The sequence below is a fragment of the Adiantum capillus-veneris genome, chromosome 11 (assembly GCF_014529385.1).
Source record: "Adiantum capillus-veneris isolate H3 chromosome 11, ASM1452938v2, whole genome shotgun sequence".
Taxonomy (NCBI): domain Eukaryota; kingdom Viridiplantae; phylum Streptophyta; class Polypodiopsida; order Polypodiales; family Pteridaceae; genus Adiantum; species Adiantum capillus-veneris.
In genome coordinates this window covers 122,252,322-122,271,408 of record NC_140941.1, presented here as the reverse complement: position 1 = coordinate 122,271,408, position 19,087 = coordinate 122,252,322, and the positions used below count along the sequence as shown (strand labels likewise).

General features: G+C 46.1%; 1 protein-coding gene across 1 annotated transcript in view; it reads left to right on the top strand.

Moving 5' to 3' along the window:
* LOC147447937 (uncharacterized) overlaps positions 1–19,087 on the top strand; it is a 203,992-nt gene that overhangs the window by 155,827 nt on the left and 29,078 nt on the right. Inside the window, exons 10-11 of the mRNA XM_086523707.1 lie at positions 18,600–18,810; positions 18,892–18,948. Coding sequence (XP_086379833.1) covers positions 18,600–18,810; positions 18,892–18,948 — 268 coding nt within the window. The remainder of the gene's footprint in view (positions 1–18,599; positions 18,811–18,891; positions 18,949–19,087) is intronic.

The window sequence follows — 19,087 nt, the reverse complement described above, 5'->3', positions numbered from 1 at the left end:
AACACAACAAAACAGCCCTATAAACACGCATCTGATGCCTTCCAATGCTGAAAATAAGCTTCTTGGACCTAGGTAAAGACATGGGAAGCTCAAAAATGGAGAGAAATGGCTGAAAATTAGAGTTATCAGCCTCCAAAACTGCTTCAAAATGTCAATTACGAGTTCTGTTCCTTGAGACTTGGTAAATTGGCCAAAAAGTGCCACTTGGCACGCATACATGCAATTTCCCCGCATTGGGCTTCCCGCTTAATAATCTCTTAATTGGTGCATCAGTTGACTTTATAGCAGAGTAATAAAATGTTCCCTTGTCATTCTGAAGCTAATGATGCGAACAGATTTCGTGGCCAAAATAGCAGTTTCCTAAATTTTAGGAGATACTTCCGTTGGGCTCACACTGGTCTGTTGACCATCTATCCCCATTGGGACCTCATCCAAAAATGCAATGTGGCCCAACTGTCGGGTATTTTCCTTTGGTGATCCCACCTTGACTTTATGCCTTTATTGAGTTCACTTCCTAGTATCCACCAACTTGCTAAGTGCGGGGTGGGGACCTGCATGATCTTGAACTAAGCCTAGACATCCTTCTACTTTACGAGTTCCAACGCCGACCAACTTTTCGTTTGCGGGTGAAACTACCGTTCACATTGGCCATACAATGTCCGACCATTTGCAACTTCAAAAAGAGGGTCTCAAAAATTAAACAGAAATCATTGGAAAGAAACCAACAACTTAGGTTAGCAGTTGCCACGTCTTCGTGACATACCCCCCTCTTGAATTTGCAAACGTCCTCGATTGCATACCATAAATACATGCTACTGATGATCTTGTGTTGTTAGCAGTGTTTTATCATCGCATGTATCCGCAAGAAAGGTCGTAACACATAGATACAAATGACTTAATGAGACCTTCATACTTTTGTCATTTCCATCTATTACACTGAATTCATATGTACATATGATGTGCTAGCTCTATCATTATCCCTCCTTTGTAGACGTTGGGTTGGGGCATAAGTAAGCTATAACCCAAAGACCTCAACGTAAAGCTGCAATACATTTGGTGACTCCGACAGTTCATGCTCTTTCATCCACTTTCCATCCATAGGTGGATAGTTCTTGAACTTCACCACATCATAGTAACAGGGAATGGCCGTTTTCAGGTCTCCGTTCCCCGTTCCCATTCCAAGTTCCCGTTCCGAATCCCCGTTCCGTGTTTCAAACGTGAGTACCCGTAACAAGGAATAGCATTTTGTTCGGCATTCCCGTTCCGTGTTCCCGTTCCGGTTTCCAGTTCCTGGTAACTATGCACCACATAGCATCTTACAACCTGTCCCTTAACTTTTTACTTGCGCAAGAGGCTCTCGCCTCTGCAAACGAGCATAATTCCACAACACTGTAGCGTACTACCCACAACCAAGTAAGCTCAAATTTCAAGATGATTTATCAATGTGTCAAAGAATCCAAGCAATCGCCCCATAGAATCGACGAGTAGCGTGTCACGTGGCAGACCCACATCACTCCCGCAGGAGATCTAGTGGCCAATCTACCACCGTGAGACCTCTCCCTAACTCACCTTGGTTCATACTTGCAAACCCTAAAAACGTAGAGAAAATCAGTCCTAATTTGACCACTTTTTCGCAGGGCGAACATGCGGAATTCCCTGTCTAGCCTGTGAAGAGGAACCCTCTTCCATAATGCCCTTCCCTTTGTCGGCCATAGTGTAATCCCGCGTTCCTGTACTCTATGTCTTTACCCAAAACAACCGAGGCTCACTTCTTGAGGAAAAAGTGATTAATATCCCGGCAATGGAACCTTGAAACCGGCTCGATGGGGCGGTAGGCTTTGGCTTTCACCCGAAATTCTTTACTTTAGACACACACATAGAGAGCACTTTGCAAGGCGAACCTGCGACGGGAATTAACGCTTAAGCACACACACTGCTCGGAAGCTAGAATGCTCCCGTCAGACGCCGACAACTTGTAGGCCCCAAAATTGGTGCCCCTTTCGGTATTTCTTTATTCTTTGAGAGGATAAATAACAAAGTAGAGTCCTGGGAAGCCTTTACCTGTATCCCGCTAGATACCACCTGTTTTGGCCAAATTTCGGCAGCATAACAACCCCGAAACTTGCGCGAAACGAATTCCCTTGCGGGAACTCACTTCCATTGGCATATACCCTCCGATTTTTGCCCAAAAACAGTAAATTCAGCACGCTGTATTTACTAGTTTTTGCCCTGTTTTGAGCCCCAAACAGTCCTCTAGTTGTCCTATGCGAGTGGGGCACTATTCCCAATGGTTCTGGCGTCCATGTGGCTGAAAAACAGTCAATTTACAACGCATGCACAGTGCTGAAAACGCACCTGTACGGTGAGGTTATGACCCTCACCGGTGCCTGATTTGAAGTAGTAGTTAGCTACCTCTATTCCTGCTCGAGGCTCTTGCCTCATCACAAAAGTATGAAACCACACAGCTATACATCAGTCAAATTATTAGCCCTCTTGTGGGGCATCACATAACTGCACGTAGGAGAGAGAGAGAGAGAGCAGTGTGTAGTGTGCAGGGCATCACTCCTAGCACCACACTATACATAGAGGGAAAGAAAGCTTTCCATAGCTCTTAACTTATGACAGGTTCTCAATGAAGCATCCCCCCAGCATAAATCGAGCGCCCCCTCTACTGCGCTTGACCTGTAATGCATCTGCGAACAAATAGATGCAAAAGAGGAAGATTTCCATGGCTGCCAAAACCTACGTATCGTTGAAAACGTTGCAAAACAGCCCTGTAAACACACATCTGATGCCTTCCAATGCTGAAAATAAGCTCCTTGGAGCTAGGTAAAGTCATGGGAAGCTAGAAAGTGGAGAGAAATGGCTGAAAATCAGAGTTATCCGCCTCAAAAACTGCTCCAAAAGTTAGTTACGAGTTCTGTTCTCTGAGACTCGGTAAATTGGCCAAAAAGTGCCACTTGGCACTCATACATGCAATTTCCCCGCATTGGGCTTCCCGCTGAAAAATCTCTTAATTGGTGCATCATTTGACTTTATAGCAGAGTAATAAAATGTTCCCCTTGTCATTCTGAAGCTAATGACGCGAACAGATTTCGTGGCCCAAATAAGTAGTTCCCTAAATTTTAGGAGATGCTTCCGTTGGGCTCACACTGGTCTTCTAACCATCGATCCCCATTAGGACCTCATCCAAAAATGCAATGTGGCCCAACTGTCGGGTATTTTCCTTTGGTGATCCCACCTTGACTTTATGCCTTTATTGAGTTCACTTCCTAGTATCCACCCACTTGCTAAGTGCGAAGGGGGGACCTACATGATCTTGAACTGAGCCTAGACATCCTTTTACTTTACGAGTTCCAATGCCGATCAACTTCCCGTCTCCGGGTGAAATTACCGTTCACATTGGCCATACAATGTGTGACCATTTGCAACTTCAAAAAGAGGGTCTCAAAAATTAAATAAAAATCATTGGAAAGAAACCAACAACTAAGGTTAGCAGTTGCCACGTCCTCGTGACACTTCTTCATGTCTCCCCATCCATCAGTGCGACCCGACCTCCCATGATGGTCCAATGAAGGCCCCCATATTTGAACTCCATAGAGCAATGTGGAAGCCACCAGAGTGTCAAAAAGCGAGAGAGCTTCGTCCTAGGCTCCTGGAACTGAATTTCTAAACACATCCTCTCCAATCCACCCAATGCTGCATATGCTTTGGTCAGACTAGTCTCTGTTGCGCTCCTCAATGAAAATGCTGGTCCACTAAAGAGCACCCCAAAGTAGGTGTAAGCATGTGTATACTCCACTGTCTCATGGCCGTATGTGAATGCTGGTGCTGATCTCTTGGTCCATTGTGGTATGGTGTTAAACACCATAACCTTGGTTTTACCAAGGTAAATAGACAAACCACTGTCGTGGACAAACCTATGCAAAGCATCCAAGTGCATTCCCTTTGGAGAGTCGGAGATCAACACAATATCATCAGCGTATAACAATAGTGGAATCCATGTCCTTGCCAACTGTGCACCTCTATCACCCTCTCTCTCAATATAGTCAGAAACCTCATCCACATACGTAGCAAATAGAGTAGGAGAGAGCGGGCAGCCATGCTTCACCCCGATAGTGGAGTGAAATAATGTAGATAACCTCTCTAGAGTGCGTACATGCCCCACTACTGACATGTATATTGCCATATCCCCCAAATCAGCTCTGTGGGTAAATCTAGCTCTAGGCATTGTGTCAAATGCTTTGCGAAAGTCCACAAAGCTACAATTGATCTGTCTGCCATGTGATCTGCCCTCCTCAATAACGGCTCTGAGTGTGAGAATGTGGTCAAGAGTAGAAAAACCTCTCGTGGATCCTGTATGCCCGTCAAACCGGCCTGTGGGGCGGTAGACTTTAGCTTTCACCCGATCTTTACAGTGTTTAACTTTACTTGAACTTTATGACACAAAGGAACTTCATGAACAAGCCTGTGACTGGAATTCAACACTTCAAAACTGTAGCAGGGCTACAATGTCATTGGAGGGACATGTAGTTAGTTACAATTGGGTTGGGTTTCACAGTGGACGAAATCTCGGCTGGTCGGTGACACGTGGCAGAGATACGGGTAGTGGTCCAATCGACACCGTGGCCAACGCACCGCCACCACAGTTCAAAGATAGACTTAGCTGGAGTGGATATTTTGCAGCCGTTGGTGGCTCTTCATGTTTGTATATATCAGTAGTTGGTTTTGATCATGCATTATCCACTTTGTATGGTCTAGCGTCTAGTCTCGAGTCCTGAGTCTAGAGTTCTGGACGACACTGGCACTCTCCTTGCATTGTACCTTGAGTCCTGAGCTTGGAGTTGTGTGTGCTTCTAGCCAGAGTTGTATGGTTATTTGAGCTTATCGAGTTCCATTGAGTCGAGTCTGCAGTTGTGTTTTGAGTCGTGTCGTGTCTTGAGTCATATCCCACTTTTGTGTTTGAGTGTTCGTGTGTGATGTTTCTTCTGTTGGAGTGAGATTTCATGCATATTGCATTGAGGAGCACCCACTCTAGAGAGTACAACACCTTTTCCTCGTTACAGGTGCTCTCATTTTTGGCACGCCCGGTGGGACCTCAACTCAAGTCTCACTTCGTTGCGCCTATAGGTCGAGCAGCTAGTTGATTAAGATTAAGCTCTCGTTTGTGTTTGTTTGTTGATCTCGATTGCTCTGGTCTAGTTTGATCTCGTTCAACTTCCCTTGACCAACTTGGTCTAGTCTCCCGTCCTGGTCTAGGTGTATCTTGTCCAGGTCTAGCATGGTCTCGTCCAAGTCTAGCCAGGGGTCTAGTCACTCGTCCTCGTCTTGTTGTCTCTCGTCCAGGTCTAGCCAGGTCTCGTCCACGTCTAGCCAGGGGCTCTACTCACTCATCCTGCTCTAGGGGAGCCTAGGCCAATGTTAAGTCAGTTCATGCCCGAAGCTTGGGTAGACTCTTGGTTACTGTATGACACATATAAGTCAGTCAAAGGAGCAAATACCACTACTAAGTCCTCTGAAGTACTACCACAGAAAGCATCAACCATTTGTGCCAAGTAGAAGTCCACTAGCCCCATTACTCCTACCCTCTTCTCACATGACTGCTTCCATTCCCTCAACGAGTTCTACACCTCCCCGGTCACCTTCCCCAGCAAAGTGCTTGACCAGTGTGTTAGAGCAAGCCCTTGAGCACCACCAGGCTTCTGAGCAGACGACCATGGAGAAGCTCACAAGTGTCCTGGCTAAGGTAAATATAAAGTTTCCAACTTTATAGGACTCTTCACAGAGGATGCAAATGACCATGCCAGGAGATTTGTCTCCCTTTGCAGGGGTCGTGGGCTCAATAGAGAAGACGCTTACCTAGTGCTCTTCCCATCAACGTTGGATGGCTTAGCCGATAAATGGTATAGTCAGTTTGCTGATAATCATTTTGCGACTTGGGCTACATTAAGATGGGAGTTTTGTGAAGCCTTCAGACCACGGGACCTCTAAGAAAAAGTTCTGGGTGAGCTGGCCAACCTAATGCTCCAGCCCAATGAGACTTTTGCAGAACTCATGACTAGAACAAGGTCTCTAGTCGCAAAGCTTCCCTAGCAACGAGGCAAATTTATGGTTAAGAAATGGGTGAGAAGGCTCTTCCTAAGTCTTCTCAACAAAAACTTAGAGAAAGTCTCCGACCGGAAGCCGCTCTCGAGGAGTTTGTTGTTGTTGCTACTAGGATAGAGGGGGCAAGAAGGCTGTTCAACGACTCTCCTCAGGTAGAGTCTACCTCTGTATTTTTGGAAAGTCCATCTGACCCCTAAACTTCTTTATGCAGGGAACTAGAAGCCCTAAAGCTACAACGGGCTCTTCAAGAGAAGAGGTCCTTCTCTCTTAGATAGGAGAAGCCTCCACATCACGAGGCGTTGGAACAGATCAAGCCCGAGTTAGACGAGCTCAGGTCTCAACAGGAGACTAAAGCTCTGGTGTAGTGTAGCTCATGCCGCTCTCCAGGGCACCTTGCACCTGAATGTCTCCTCTGGGCTTATTGCCATTTCTGTGAAAAGGCGGGACATGAGGATAAGGATTGCTACTATCTCTAAGGATTGTGACAAATACAGCAAGGTCTTGGTCCTACTCTTCAAACAAGGGCTAGCACCTGCATCCAACATGCTCTTTCCCTATGGCCATCCAAACCACATGCCACCATTGTTGAATACTCCTTCTATGCAAGGTATGCCAAGCACTTTTTCGCCTCATTTTTTATCATGCCAATGCTCCCTCAGCTCCTCAGAGATTCTACACCTCAGCCTCCACCTCTATGCAGCAGGAGCAAAGACCACCTCATCCCCCATTTCGTCCATCAAATCGGCCCATTTTATGCTACAGATGCGGAGAATATGGGCATTATCAAAGTAAGTGTCCTTTACCCCGAAGGGTCCCCTCCTTGCCATCATTGCCTTGAGGCAAAGGACCACTACAGTAAGGATTGTCCAAAGCAAAGCGCATCCACGTCTTTTGGCCCAAGTCAGAACCAACAAGAGCTCACATTTCCAAATCTCAATCAGATAGCAGTAAGCGCTATCCCTTAGCTATCCCCTGCTACTCGTGGTTACCCCTAAGGATAGGCCACAACAAGTGGAGGAGCCTGCTGGCGTCCTCACTCGGGCACAAAGAGCAGCTCTTGGTCTAAGCCTTCCAAAAGGTCCACTTCGTCCATCTCCACTTCCCTCTCCTAGTACACCTGACCCAACTGATGAGCAATTAACTAGTGCTAAAAGACACCCTCCCTCCATGCAAACTGACATTGATGGGGCCTTTTTGGAAGTAGTGGCTGATTTGCAACATATCAAAATTCCAGAGGAAGCCCATATCAAAAGCACCAGGCGGACAACAGAAGCCATCTTGAAGAACACCTTTCAACAAGTCACTTTATGACATGCTCCGCCTTGATGCATGACACCCTTACCGTCATTCAATCTCTGTACCCTAGGTGCACAACCTAGTGGCGGGCACCTCCCTGTTTAGCCCTCAGAGTCCTACATGATTTCCTATCATGCTGCTCCCCTCATCGAGTACAAGAGTCCTCATCTCATTGTATCTATTCATGGGCGTCAATTCTCCGGTGTCATTGTCGATGGTGGATCTGGCATCAATCTAATGCCAGAGTTCACTAAGATGGCGTTAGGTCTGCCGCCTACCCGCCCTGCCACCTTCACAATTACATTGGCCGACCAGAGGACAATCTACCCAGTGGGCATAGTGTAACAGACTTGGACACTCCAAGTCAAGAATCAATCGTGACAGCACCAAATAACCACTTCAAAACAATTCACAGATCACAATAGATTTGCACTGGCCCGGCGGAGTTCCGTGCCTAGAGATATTGTGATTTGTGAATTGTTTTGAAGTGGTTATTTGGTGCTGTCGCGATTGATTCTTGACTTGGAGGGCCCAAGTCTGTTACAGTGGTATCAGAGCTGTTACACATAGTAGACAAGGTGCCTATGCAGGCACAAGACTTCACGTTCAACTTGGATTTTGTTGTGGTTCGTCTTCCCAAGGTTGAGGGAGGTTTTCCCTTGCTCATTGGCAGACCTTGGTTGCGGCACACAAAGGCACTTCACGATTGGGGAAACGACGCCATGTGGATTCATACTCCTGGATTTCGAATGCAACCAATTCGACTTGAAGGAGGTATGGATCCGGTGGTTCATCATAGTTCTTTGTCAGTGGAGTCCAAGCCCGACATAGAGCGGCCTACCACACCAGATGTGTCCGACGAAGATCTTCTGCAGTGGTTGGAGGCTACCACATCGCTGCCATGCTATGTGGTCTCTACTCAACCCTTGCTTGAGAATCCACCCTCTTTCCCTGCTCCTCTAGCTGCGATCAATTAGCCACACCCTCCAGATGCAAGTGAGACGGTTATTGAGGACCATACTTCTGTGGGCCCCTCGCTGGAAGCCATCGGTCTTGGTGAACCTATAACACACCACAGAAGGGGAAAGAAGTCTCCTTTGCAGGAGTTCACCACCCCCTCACATCTTCCCTTATCCTCTGTATCTGATTCTTCAACCGCGCCAAGGCCCCCTGCTGTGTGTGAGGACTTACCCTTCGAGGAGCTTCCAAAAGGCTGGCTACAAGAAGAGTATGCTGATTTTCACATAGATCAGACACCGGCCCATGATGCTTCAAAAGCTACAAGAAGCGGCTGAGTCTTCATCCTTTGACGACCCTCAGCACATCCTCCTAGCCTCTTGGTTATGGGATCATCCCGCGCTACTCGATCAGGTAGTCTCATTTATGCATTCCTTTAGAGATGTTTTTGCTTGGTCTTACAAGGATTTGGAAGGAATCCTACCAGAACAAGGTGTCCATACTATCCCTCTGGTTGAAGGGGCCAAGCCAGTTAAAGGCTAGGCTTACAAGCTCAACCGAAAGTATGCCGAAGCTATCAAGAAAGAGCTAGAAAAGATGGAAGAAGCAGGGATCATTGTGCCAGTGGAGCACTGTGAGTGGCTATCACCCATGGTCATTGCGCCTTAAAAGCAATCAAATAAAATCTGCGTGCGTGTTGACTACCGCGATCTGAACAAGGTAACTATCCCAGATGGTTTCCCCATCCCCTTCACTCAGCGTGTGCTTGAAAGATGTGGCAGGGCACATATTGTACAGTTTCATGGATGGCTTTAGTGGTTACAATCAATTAGGCATCCATCCAGGCTATCAGATCAAAACGACTTTTGTGACCCCATGGGGCATTTTCATTTACACCAGAATGTCTTTTGGGCTAAAAAATGCTCCGCCCTCTTTCAATCGCATAGTATATCTCATCTTTTGTCCTTTGTTGCCTACGGATTATCTTCGCATCTTCATGGACGATTTTTCAACCTTCTCGGGTGCTCAATGTTCGACCTCAATGGAGAATCTAGAGGAACACCTCACACAGCTCTCTGCCATCTTCCTCAGGTGCAAGGAGGCACATTTGAATCTCAATCCGAACAAATTTCACTTTTTGGTCACTGAAGGTGCATTGCTGGGCCATGTGGTATCTGCTAAAGGCTTAGCGCTAGACCTAGAGAAGATAGTAGCTATATTGAGGTTGCCTCTTCTGACCCGCCTGACCAGTGTTGTTGTACCATTTCAATGGTCCAAAGCTAAAGCTAAAGCCTTTGCTTACTTGAAAAGCGCCTGACTGAAGCTTCGAATTTTGTAGCCCCTGATTGGTCTTTAACTTTCCATGAACATACTGATGCTAGTCAGACAGCTGTGGGTGTTGTCCTCACTCAATCTAGCAAGGAGTTCAATCTCGATCGTCCCGTTCATTATGCAAGTAGGTTGCTCACGAAAGTTGAGCGCAATTACAGCACTACCAAGAGGAAAGGTTTGGCCATTGTTTATGCTCTTCAAAAATGAGGGGTTCACTTCACAGTTATTACTGATCATCATGCTCTTCGTTACCTGCTAAATAAGCCACAAGTTGTAGGCCGGGTCTGGCGATGGCTCCTTCTGTTCCAAGAGTTCCATTTCGAAGTGGTACTTCATCTTGGCAAACGTCATGTCATTGCCGACCATCTCGCTCGCATTCTCTCAGGTGAGGAAGCTACCAGTATTGAGGATGACTTTCCAAATAGTAGTCTATTTAAGATCGATACAACTCTAGAGTGGCATGGCGATGTTCTACACTTGTTATCCCCACTGGCATGTTCCCAGAGAATGCTTCTCCATTGCAGAAACGCAGGTTACTATTCAAATCTCGACCATTCACTTTGATTGGCGGTCAGCTCTATAAGGTTGGACTAGATGGTGTTGTGAGTCGGTGTGTCTCTCTCCATGAAGTGGAGTTTATTTTAGAGGATGCCCACAGCGGTCCTAGTGGTGGCCATTATCCTGGTCACGTTACAGCTCAGAAAATTCTACAGAGTGGCTTATGGTGGCCCTATGTGTTTCGGGATGCCATTGCTCATGTGAAGGTCTCTGATGTATGTCAGCGCTGTGCACCTAAACGTGGTAAGCAATCAAACCGTCCCTTACAGGTATCCATGGCATGGTTGATATTTGAAAGATGGGGTTTGGACTTTGTGGGTCCAATTTCTCCGCCGACTCAACCAGGTAATTGGAAGTATTTGCTTGTTGCTACAGATCATGCCACTAAATGGGCAGAGGTTCTAGCAACGACTGATGGCACTAGCTCTACAGTAGCCAAGTTCTTGTATGAGAATATATTTTGCAGATTTGGGTGTCCCTTAGAGATTACCAGTGATGACAGGGGCAGCCATTTTGTCAATGATCTGATCACCACACTGCTAGGAAACTACAAAATCTTCCATCGCAAGTCGTGCTCTTATTATCCCAGAGCAAATGGGCAAGCAGAGAGCACCAACAAAGTTCTCATTGCTCTACTTTGCAAGGCTTGTCAACTGCATCCAACTTCTTGGGCTCAAGCAATCCTCGGCGCTATTTGGGCGTATCGCATCTTCTACAAAGCAACTACGAACTACACTCCTTGTCAACTGGCTTTTGGGTCAGAAGCAATCGCTTCTTTTGAATTCAACTCCGGCTCCACTAGGGTGGGCAGTCTCCGTGTCACAACAGGGATTGCCTCTGCCAATCTGTCTCATCTCTTCATGTTGGATGAAAGCCGCAGGTTAGCTTCGTACACCTGCAAGCAAAGCAGCTTCGTCGCAAAGCATGGCATGAACGCCATCTTTGTACGCCAAAAATAATGAAAGGATCACTAGTGCTATTGTATCAAGCTAGATGTCAGGAAAAAGCAAAGAAGTTGGTCCTAGCTTGGCAAGGACCATTCATGGTACAAGAGATTTTGCCACAGGGCGAGGTCCAGTTACTGACTTTGGAAGGTGTTCCCTTGTTGTTGGTAAATGGCTCCTGAAACAAATGCTATTATCACTCTTAGTAAGCCATCTGTAGCTGTTTTTGCTTCTAGTATAAGTTCCAGCATCTCCTTTTTCTCTTCTTTCACTTACCCTTTCACCAGAGCATGTGTTATGATGATGTCCTTGCAAACTCTCAGTCTCTGCCATGCCTATCGGCGTCCCCACATTTCCTCCTTCGGTATACTTTCTTTACCACTGTAATTGGGGTGCTTGTTTTCTCCTTAACTTCTTGTAATCGGCTCATTCTTTCCATGCGAGTTGGACTACCTTGTTGTATTGCCTTGTATTGTCCCGTCTTCACACTTTTGGCGCTCAAAATGGGGTTCTCTCTAATCAAACTCTCTGATCAAATTGGGCTCTCAGTGTAAAACACAATGGGTCATTAGGAGGCATTTTCTACGTAGTAATTCTCTTTCACTTCTTCTTTCCAGCAGCACGGAGTTCCTTCTTCTTCTTCTTCCCATCGTTTTTTGAGTGTGGATATTGGGTCACTCTATAACCCTTCTCTTTATACCAGCTCTCTCTGTAAAATTCATACCACCCTCTCTGCTCTCTGTGTGTAGTACTTCAGATTGCCATGGTTAATTGCGTTTTGCCCTCTCTCCTTATCTCACCCCTCGCCCTACCAGTCCCTCTCAACCCCTCGCCCCTACCCACTAACGTTCGTCTCTACCTACCCGTAATCGCCCCTATTTACAAACTTCCCTCTCAACCCCTCGCCCCTCTCTACAAACTTCACTAGCCCTTCTCCTCTCTACCCTCCCTCGCCCCTACTGACTAGCCCTCACCCGTACCTAACTTCACTCACCCCTAACCACCCTCCCTCGCCCTTACCTACCCTCACTCGCCTCTACCCACTACCTCTCGTCCTCTCTACCCTACCTCGCCCTTACCTACGTGTCTCTTGCTTTGCACACCCCCTCCTCCTCTCTATCCTCTGCGCCCCTATCTACCCACTCTGTACTCCTCACCCTATCTACCCACTGACCCCTCTCGCTTTTCCTTTTCACTTAAGGCCCTACCTAAACACCCTCGTCGTTTTCCCCTCTCCTCTCAGCTATCGCACCATCAAATATAGCGCAAGCAGGTACCTACAACGTTCGTTCTCTGGCAGACATTGCAACCCCGGACAATCTACTTCCTTTCAGTCTGCACACTCACGCAATGTGATATTTCATCTTCTCTCATCATGATTTGCAAGGTTAAGTATGTATGCTTCTGTGGAATTGTGCCTGGATAGCAAGCTCTTGTGGTACAGAACAGTATACAGCTTGCTGAGTGTAATTTTCCTGTGTCCATCACAGAGTGGTTACTGAGATAATATGGCAAGTAGTAGTCGGCAAACACGGCGGGAAGTTTTCCGCAAAAAGCCTACGCGTAGGGAAAGACAAAGTAGTTCTGTAGAGGAGGCGGAATCTGATCATAGCAGCCATGGTGTTACTGAGATGACTTCCAGTGAAGCCACCCTCTCACATGGTGGATTAGGATCAGAATTAGGGCCTTCTAGCAGCCAAGAGGTGGATCCTAAAAACAGAAGAAAGGGGACACATCATGTGTTAAGGCATGCAATCAATAGACCTCCTAAGCCCAAAAGTCAAGCACCTTTCACATTAAACTTTCACCTGCAGCTACCTCATCCTTCTCTGAAGGATATCTTTTCTCAGGATCAATTGCAGCAACTAGGGCTTACTGCATTAGCAACTGTGGAATTACCCACTAATGTGCCTTGAGATATGGTACACGAGCTTTTGAACAGTTTTCCCAAAGTGCGGGGCCACAACCTTACCCCTACTAGGATTGGTCATGCACTAGGCCACGTGTACATACTCCACGCTTTCCAAAGATGCCACAGTTCAAGTGTGTCAGGAGTTGATCACCCAGACTATGCGCGGAATAAAGATTCTGTACACATCTTTACAGACCCGGGCCAAACGATTTCGAGCACCGGTGCAATCAGTACAGTCGAGCTTTTAGTGCTTCGCAGCTCCTATGTTGGCTTGGGTGATTAACATTCATGTGAGCCTTGGGGATGTGGATGCTGATATACAATGTATGCAATCCACAGCAAAAGAGAAATATATTGTGCATACAATGAGTCTATTGAAGAAGAAAAAGAAGAAAAGAGTTAAAGTGGTGAAGGACACAACAGAATCACTAATATCATTGCCACTATCAGAAAGTCAGCATCTTCGAGTGAAACACCCCGTCCGACGCTCATTATCTTTTTCCGCTACTTAATCTGTTGAGCCAAAGGTATGCTCGGGTGTTTTAGCTCACAATATGCATGTCCCAGCCACGGTTTCTCCAGTGTGTGTCCCTCTCCCTACTTCTTCCATTTTCACTCCTACCACAGTGATTGCCTCCAACATCCCGAGCTCCCACACACCGACTGCAGTTGTCTCTTCACCTAAAACCATCTCAGTTACACACACTCTACCTGTCTCAGCTGAATCTACTAGCCATCCTGCCAATTCATCAGTTGTACCATTTGGGAGCCCTGTCCCACCAGAAATCGCTACAAGATCCTCGGCAGAGACCGACTCTACCTCGCTTTTTCGGCTCTCTGAGGAGATACAACAGGAGTCCAGGCAGGCTATCGCTACCATTGAGCTTGGAGCAGAGAGGTTGGCAGCTACTCACCAGCGCCACTCAGCCACTTACGCAGTTATGGAAGGGTCTCTGCCTATCGTAGAGAATGCAATCACAGATAGAGATGCTACAATTTTTGCCTTGTGCCAGGCATTGCACGAGAAGTCTAAAATCATCGACGACCTCCGAGCTCAAGTGCAAGGGTTTCAAGAGATGCTAATTCGCGGCTACATGGGATTTCAGGCTCTTGTGGGCATGGGATATGGATGGACAGGGCAGGGGATACATGTACATACTCGTGTTGGGTATGCACAAGCAGGTAGGCCTACACATTTTATGAGACCCTCTACACAGACTCCTGTAGGATATGCACAACCTCAGTAGTTCCAGATCTAGCCTTAGGGGTTTCAGCAGCCGACTCCCATGCCACAGATGCAGCCGACACAGAGCGTTTCTTGCGATGGCCTTGGTGGTGCACACTGCCATGGTGTGTTAGTAGACGGCCTGAGTACACTTTAGGGCAAGTGCTTCCTTCTGCAGAGCAGCAGGTGGTAGCTTTATTCCTTGGGAGCCAGTTTGTTTAGAGTAGAGTACAACAGACTTCCACCATCGATTTGATGGCACCCACTCTACAGAGCACGACACCTTTTCCTCGTTATAAAAACAAAACACGGCTTGGCAGCTAGAGCGCTTCCAAGCAGACAACGTCACTCTGTTGCCCTCAAAGACTGGTGCCCCTTTCGGTATTTCTTTATCTTTATTGCACTCGAGAAAAACCTGTAAACTTCTACAAGCTGTCCCACTTCTATAGTGCTAAAATTACCCTGCTTTAATCCGATTGCGGTAGCATAACCACAATAGACGGACAAAATTCAAAGTAAACAGTGACTTTCCGCGCACTTTAGAGCACTTTACAAAACCTGGCAAGAAATTAAAGCACGTAGAGTTCTCTTTTTTTTGGCCTCCATTTTGCACCAAAACATCTTTTCAGTGATTCCCTAGCTTCCCCAGAGCTCTTGGGACTTGTAGGCATCAAAACTGGCCAAAGCCCTAAACCTGCAAAAAATTACAGCAAGCTGTAATTCTCTGTTCTGCGCTCCGATTCGCGTGTCGATCACTTTTATGGGTAGCCCTTGAGCTCCCGCACCCATAGGGTCACTTGCCTTTTGAATTAGACGAGATTTCTCGTGGGAAATCTCTCTAAATTATCTTGTACAAGCACAGAAAAACACAGCAGGCTGTAATTTTCTGTTTCGCATCATTTTGAGCGGAGCAAAAACGTCTACGCGTGTCTCAAAAGCTCCCGCACGCAATGGGACAGTTTCCTCGTAAATTGGACGAGTTTTCACGCAAGAAAACTCTCCGTTTTTTTATTCCTTCACGATGGAACTATGGGTACGTGAAGGGGATTAACAATTAGCTAATCCGGTTCCTGTACAGAAGGCCCTTGCCCGGCAAACACGCATAAAACTCCCAGGAATGTACATGGTCATCTGAGAAGCTCTACTAGTGGGGCATTACCATATGTGCAAAGGGGAAAGAGAGATGCACGAGAGGAAATCATCGTGTTGCATGATGAGACAAGGGAGAAGGCAAGATTTCCATTAAAGCTGCAGAACTTGAAAATCCACCACGAAGCTGAAAATCAGCTTTCCCAGCCTTATATTTGGTATCTTTTCTTGGATGAGACCTTCTAGAGTGAGAGTTGACCTGTAGGTTACTCTCCTATTGCCATGTGGCCAGTTTTCTCCTTTTGGTTTAATTCCGAGTACCCACCAACCTATAATGTCCTACAGAGGGGCCAAAATGACTGAGCCTAGCCAGTTCTTTACGAGTCAGATTCTAGTGCCGATCGCCCCAACCATCTCATGGCTGCCTGGCCTTGACTCATGCGGGTGAAACTCTCGGCCAACAGACGTTTCACACCGGTCATGCAATGTCTGGGCATTTGTGATTTTAACAAGAGGGTCACAAAAATTAAATAAAAATCAAGGGAAAAAAACCAACAAATATATAGTTGTTGTCACAGTCTCGTGAGATACCCCCCTCTTAAATTTGCAAACGTCCTCGATTGCATGCCATAGATTATTTAGTGTGGTAAGCACCCTTTTATCATCACATGTATCCGCAAGAAAGACTGTCAAACATGTGTACAAATGACTTGAGCTGAGTCTTTAGGAGGACAGGCCAAAACAAAGAAAAGTTAAGGGAAAAGTTGCAATGCATTATTTGGTGAAGAACAAAAGCTATCCACCTATGGATGCAAAGTGGATGGAAGAAATGAACTGATAGAGTCACAAAATGTATTGCAGTTTTACCTTGAAGCTTTTGGTTTACAACATGTATTCTCCAACTCAGATCACTTCAGTAGAGCAAAGGTCAAAGGGCTTGGCACGTGCTCAAAAGAGGGGTGATGGTAGAGCTAGCACTTCACGTGTACATAAGGATTCAGTGCAATAGCAGTGTACATTGTTTGACAAAAGTATGTTGAGTCTGTAGCCTTCTCTGCATTTCCCGACCCTTGGGAAGCTGCAGGAGTCGCTTTTGCAAAGGAAATCTTTGCTAAATTTTTCTTTGATCGACCCCCTTTCACGTTGCCCTGAAATCTATTGTCTTCTCCCTTCAACAAGGCATGACCAATGTTGGCAACTTCCATAAGCTGAGTAAGGGTGGCCACTTTATTCTTCATGCAGTAATTCTTGAGCCCTTTAGGCAGTCCACAACAATTCTTCTCTATCCGCTCTGTCAATGGCACAATCTCATAGGAAGTTACTGAGAGCAATGCTTTACAGAACTTGCGATTGTACTTATGTAAGCTTTTGCAAGAAATCGCATTGAGTTGGTGCCAATCCGTCACGACATCGGCTTCAAATTCGTTTGCCAACCACACAGATGCAAACATTTGCTTGAAGTAAATCCACGTGGCAGGTGCCTGTCCTTGCATCAACAATGTCGTCCACCATGAACTCACATTTCCTTTCAAAAAAGTGGCAGCTTTCGTGACCTTGGAGGCCTCTGTAATTTCCAGCTGTATCAAACTGCTGGAGGAAAGTAAGAGCCTTCGTCTTGTCCTCAAAGCCGTTGAAAGTATCAAACTTCATAGCTGCACCACCTTTTTTGTATGCTTTTGGCTTTTCCAATGCTCCCAAATTATCATAGGGAAGCGTTTGCAACATGGGTACTCTGGTGGGGATCTTTTGTGCCCCTTGGCCATTACATTTTGGTTCCCTGGTGCCATATTTGTCCGCTGGTCGGAAAAACCAGCCATACCAAAAGTGGTATGCGGCACCCCAAACTGGCCGTGATTCCACTGAAACCCTTGCTGCATGCCAATATTACCATACATGGGGTTTGGCATCATGCCCTCCATACCCCCAAAGACTATTCCTGGCGTGTACTGCTAGTTTCCAGGCGCATAACTAGCCAAGCTTTGAAACACAAATCCACCTCCCAAATACCCAGGATGTACCGTTGGTGGTGGAAATACGTGTTGTATAGCTTGGAAACTGGTTCCCTGTCCATTTAATGCAACATTTGGACTCTGAAAGGTGGCAGGCTGAACTGGTAAAACCTGTGGAATAGGGGTCCTAGCCACCTGTTCATGGGCAGGAAAAGGTTGCCTTGGAGCCCTACTTGACTCCGCAACATGTGAATGCTCCCTGCCCTGTTGGGACACACAAGGGACCCGTGCTTGAGTCTCAACAGGCTCTACTGCATGAGACACTTTCCTTGTCTGCTGTGACACTGTGGCGCTTGCAGAAATTCCATAAATTGAGCTTTTGCTTCATCTTCTCCATCTTCATGTGCATTTTCGCAACCGTATTCTCAACAATTGCTATCAGAGCAAGCTTTGGCATCCCACGCAATGTGCCAACACAATCCTGGATCACTTTCTACGGTTGAGGTGATTTTTTTATTAGTGTTTGTAGCGCGACATAACCTTCGGGTGAACGCTTTGAGCTCGGTTCAATTCGGGCTCCTTTTGACCTCCATGTTTACCTGTGGCAGTACTGTGCAAGCAAATTTTCCCTTTATTGCAAGTATTTCGACAGTGCAGATTTCTACAATAGAGGCACTTTGTTCTCTAGTGTGGGTTGTGCTATATTGCATAGGTTGGTTTTTTGCTGTTTTCCCTCTATACATGCAATATTTGTATCAATTTCAATCACTGGCCAAGGGTGACAACAATGATGTTTTTCGCATGCCGTCTCCCGAGGACAAACTGGATGGGGACAACTACCCAATCTGGGCATACATGATGCAACATCTCCTTGTTGCAAAGGGTGTTTGAAAGATAGTGCAGGGTTATAATGAAGACCAGGTTGTATGGATATTGTTTCGTGGATGATGGTGCATGTTCTACCAAAGCAGACATAGGCCTATGCTAATATAACTGAGGTGAACAAACCTCTTCACGGAACTACTGAACCAGAAGTGCCATTAACTTATTTTATTGAGTGCCAGCTATAAGTTGCATGATACAGAATAATTTAACAATGAGACGGTGAGCGATCACATATTTCATAGGGTAGTGTAAGCAACATAAGTCTCTTCTCTGCCAACATTTGTGTTTAACTCATGTCTTCGTTATATTTTTTATGACTGTTAAAGGCTGAATATTGTTTCAAGTAGGATGCACTTGGTGGGAATTCGAAGTGCACGTTGATAGCAAATATTAGCCCTTCGATTATTAACTTGGAAGAGACAACGTCTACTTTAAAGTTTGCACAACGAGCCAAATACATAAAAAATGTGGCGATTGTCAATGAAGACACACTTGGGAATGGCAGCGTCTCTGCTGAAGAAGTGAAAAGATTGCGTCTTGAAATTGCTGCATTAAGAGGTGAAAATTCTTTGTAGTGCAAGCAAAAAAACCAACAGAGTGAATGAATGTAACATAATGGTGATTTATCCTAGTGTGCAGCAAGAATAAACAGCACATTGGCAGGGGAACAATCAATTTCATGGAACGATCATTCTTGTAAGCAAGAACAAACAGATCAATCTCTTCTTTGTGCTTCAAGAATTTGACATAACAAAATCCCTCCCCCCCCCCCCCCCCCCCCCCCCCACCACTTTTTTTTTTTGTTTATTAAAAATTGACTTTGCATGTGGTGTCT